General features: G+C 39.8%; 1 protein-coding gene across 2 annotated transcripts in view; it reads left to right on the forward strand.

Moving 5' to 3' along the window:
- Window positions 1-2,805, forward strand: part of LOC141442616 (uncharacterized) — a gene marked incomplete in the record, with an annotated part of 17,936 nt that extends 15,131 nt beyond the window's left edge. For both annotated transcript variants that reach the window (XM_074107635.1, XM_074107636.1), the window contains 1 exon segment: window positions 1,413-2,805. In XM_074107635.1, coding sequence (XP_073963736.1) covers window positions 1,413-1,585 — 173 coding nt within the window.
- Between the last annotated feature and the right edge of the window lie 305 nt (window positions 2,806-3,110).

Genomic DNA, 3,110 nt, shown 5'->3' on the forward strand with positions numbered 1-3,110 from the left:
TTTAGATTAAAATCATATTTAACACACCTTAAAACCGTACCATAAAAATATCGAGCATGCCACAGTGTTGCATAGTCCCCGTTTTGTTCGGAAAAAAGGGAGGACAACGGTTTCTGAAACACAAAACTGTCTCAAAACACAGACATTCATTGCCCCGGAACGCATATTTGCCATAATTAATTTCAGATATTGCAAAATATTCACAAAATTATTCTAAAACTATGAGATTTGACATTTCGGAGACCTCACGCTACACTAGCGCCTCTAGTGGCGAATTCATACGCGATAGCCCTCATTAATCTATAATTGTTTGCTAACAGATAATGCCGTCATCGGATTCCGAAGACATGGAAGACTGGTTCACGCTGGACATCCGCGCCGAAAGGGCGGGTGACTACCTGCCTTGGCTGGGTGATTATTTCGCCTATACAGTTATTATGAAAACAAAGAAAAAAATATATAAATATATATTCCGTGTGTGTGTGTGTGTGTGTGTGTGTGTGTGTGTGTGTGTGTGTGTGTGTGTGTGTGTGTGTGTGTGTGTGATTTGTTACTCTTTCGCGCTGATATGGCTTGACGGATGTGGAAATATTTGGTATGTAGATGGACGAAAGAGAGGATAGAGAAAATAGACCTTTTCTCTTCCACTGGGCCAACATGCATTGCCTGGCTGGGAATTAACACAATTCGAAATATTCTCATTTTAAAACTCGACTCACCCAGGTTTCGTTTAACACTAAGTTTATTTTGGAAATGTAAATACAGTATAATCTCACTAATCCGGCACTATTAAAAACCAGAGGGTGCCGGATTATTGGAACGTTCGGATTACTGGATTATAGAGAAAAAATTATAATGAATAAAATAAAAAACATTTTTTGAATACTTACAATTCGGCGCCAAAAATCCGCCATTTTGATTTTTCAAGAATTTCATCCCCGTGTCACTCGCGTCATCATTTATGAAAATCGGTGCAGCCATTGAGTAGTTACGAGAGGACATAGGAATAGACATACATACATACGCGTCAAACACATAACCCTCCTTTTTCGCAGTCGGGTAATAAAGCAATTCATATAGAGAATATGTAATTAAAAGGTAAATACGTATGCACGTGCACGTGATAAGTTTCGAGGTTAGACTGCTAGACGACGATGCCGCGACCGGAGCGCCGGCTCAGAGGGGCGGGGGAGGCTTGGACGAAGGGTGCCGGTCTATTGAAGTGCCGGATTAGTGAGATTATACTGTATTTCGATATGTGTCAATTTCATTCTAAAGTGCCATAAGTTTATTGCTGTCTTATTGTTACTTAAAAAAAAACTGAAATGGTAAAAAAAAATAGCTGAATCTCCAGAAAAAACATAAGCTACCTACTTTATATCGCGACATAACATCGATTTATTTGCCCCCAGGCGACAAAGCGCACAAACTGTTGACGGAAGAGAAACACCGCGTGACGGCGCAGCTCGCAGCGTTGCGGCAGAGCGTTACCGCCCTACGGAGCACCGAGCGCGTGCAAAAGGACCAAATCAAAGTCGCCACAGAGGCGCTTCATGAGCTGGATACTATGCTAGCCGCTGCCTAAGCTATGGTGCCCTGGTACTCTCCACTCAAAACCACAAGAGCCTGTTCCTTCTACATAACTTTGCAACTGGTTGTCTACAAAGACTAAATTTATCGTTATTTATGAGGAAAAACCTATCTCTTGATCTACTTTATATCAAACTAGTTTCTGCTCTACGGAGGGCTGAGGGCGTGCAAAAGGATCAGATCAAAGTCGCCACAGAGGCGCTTCATGAGCTGGGCACCATGCTAGCCGCTGCCTAAGCTATGGTGCCCTGCTACTTCACTCTCCACTCAAATTACAAGAGCTTATTCCTTCTAGCTAACTTTGCAACTGGCTGTCTAAGTTTTTCCTTGTTTACCCGGTTACCAAATAAGAAAAATACCTATTAGATAACCAGCTTTGTATGGAAGTATTTTCCTAGTACACAACCAGTTACCAACCATATATGACCAATATTTTATGAAATATGAGATCCAAGTTTCTACCGTTAAAGTATAACCAAAAATTGGTTAAAATAATTCAAATAAGTGCGAGTGAAATGCGTAGGTATGTAAGTTTATATTATATGTTATGTACTTATGTAGCATAGCATAATTTCTTATTCTCACTGCCAAACGGGTACACGTTTTCTCGGCTCATGTACAAAGTACCGCGTTTATTATATACTTACTGCTCAAAATAAAATAGTGGCCACATGAATTTTATGGGTGAAACGAAAATACTAATTAATATAACTTTTTATAACATTCCTTGTCTAAAAATGGTTTTATTAAATACAACTTAACACAGTACAAGTACTTTTCATCCAATTAAATGTATTCAATTATAAACGCAAACATATTTTTGATTTAATTTTACCGGTGAAATTCAAGTGGCCCTTATATTCTTTTGAGTAGTTATATATATATAAGTTAGTTCTTTAGTTAATAAAGCCTAGTTGTTAAGAGGGCTTGCCTTTTTGCCTTCGTATTTTGTCGGAAAGGTTCGTATTTATCTAGCTTACTGAAGTTTACTGAAGCTTGCAGGTGGTAGGACCTTGTGCAAAGTCCGAACGGATTGCTACCACCATCTTGCTCGCTAATCCTGCTGTGAAGCCTGCTTGCACTGTTGTGTTTCGGCGTGGAGAGTAAGACAGCCGGTGAAATTACTGGCACCTGAGGTATCCCATCTTGGGCCTCTAGGTTGGCAACGCATCTGCAATACCCCTGGCGTTGCAGATGTTTATGAGCGGTGGTGGTCTCTTACCATCAGGAGACCCACTTGCTCGTTTTCCATCCAGTCGAATAAAAAAAAAAGGTAATTGAGAAAGCACGATAAATATCCGACAAAATACGATGGAAATAGTACATTGTGTCTTAAGGGCGGTAAATAAGGAATTACGAACGAGAGTCTATTAGAAGCCCGAAGTCGAAGACTGAGGGCTTTAATGAGTCGACGTTCGTAATTCTAGTACCGCCCGTGCGACATACAATGTTTTTCATCACATTTGCGAGTAAAATTGTATATTTGTAAAAGAAAAACTAATATTTTTTCAAAAATTGCC

Source organism: Choristoneura fumiferana, chromosome 26 (genome assembly GCF_025370935.1).
Source record: "Choristoneura fumiferana chromosome 26, NRCan_CFum_1, whole genome shotgun sequence".
Classification (NCBI taxonomy): domain Eukaryota; kingdom Metazoa; phylum Arthropoda; class Insecta; order Lepidoptera; family Tortricidae; genus Choristoneura; species Choristoneura fumiferana.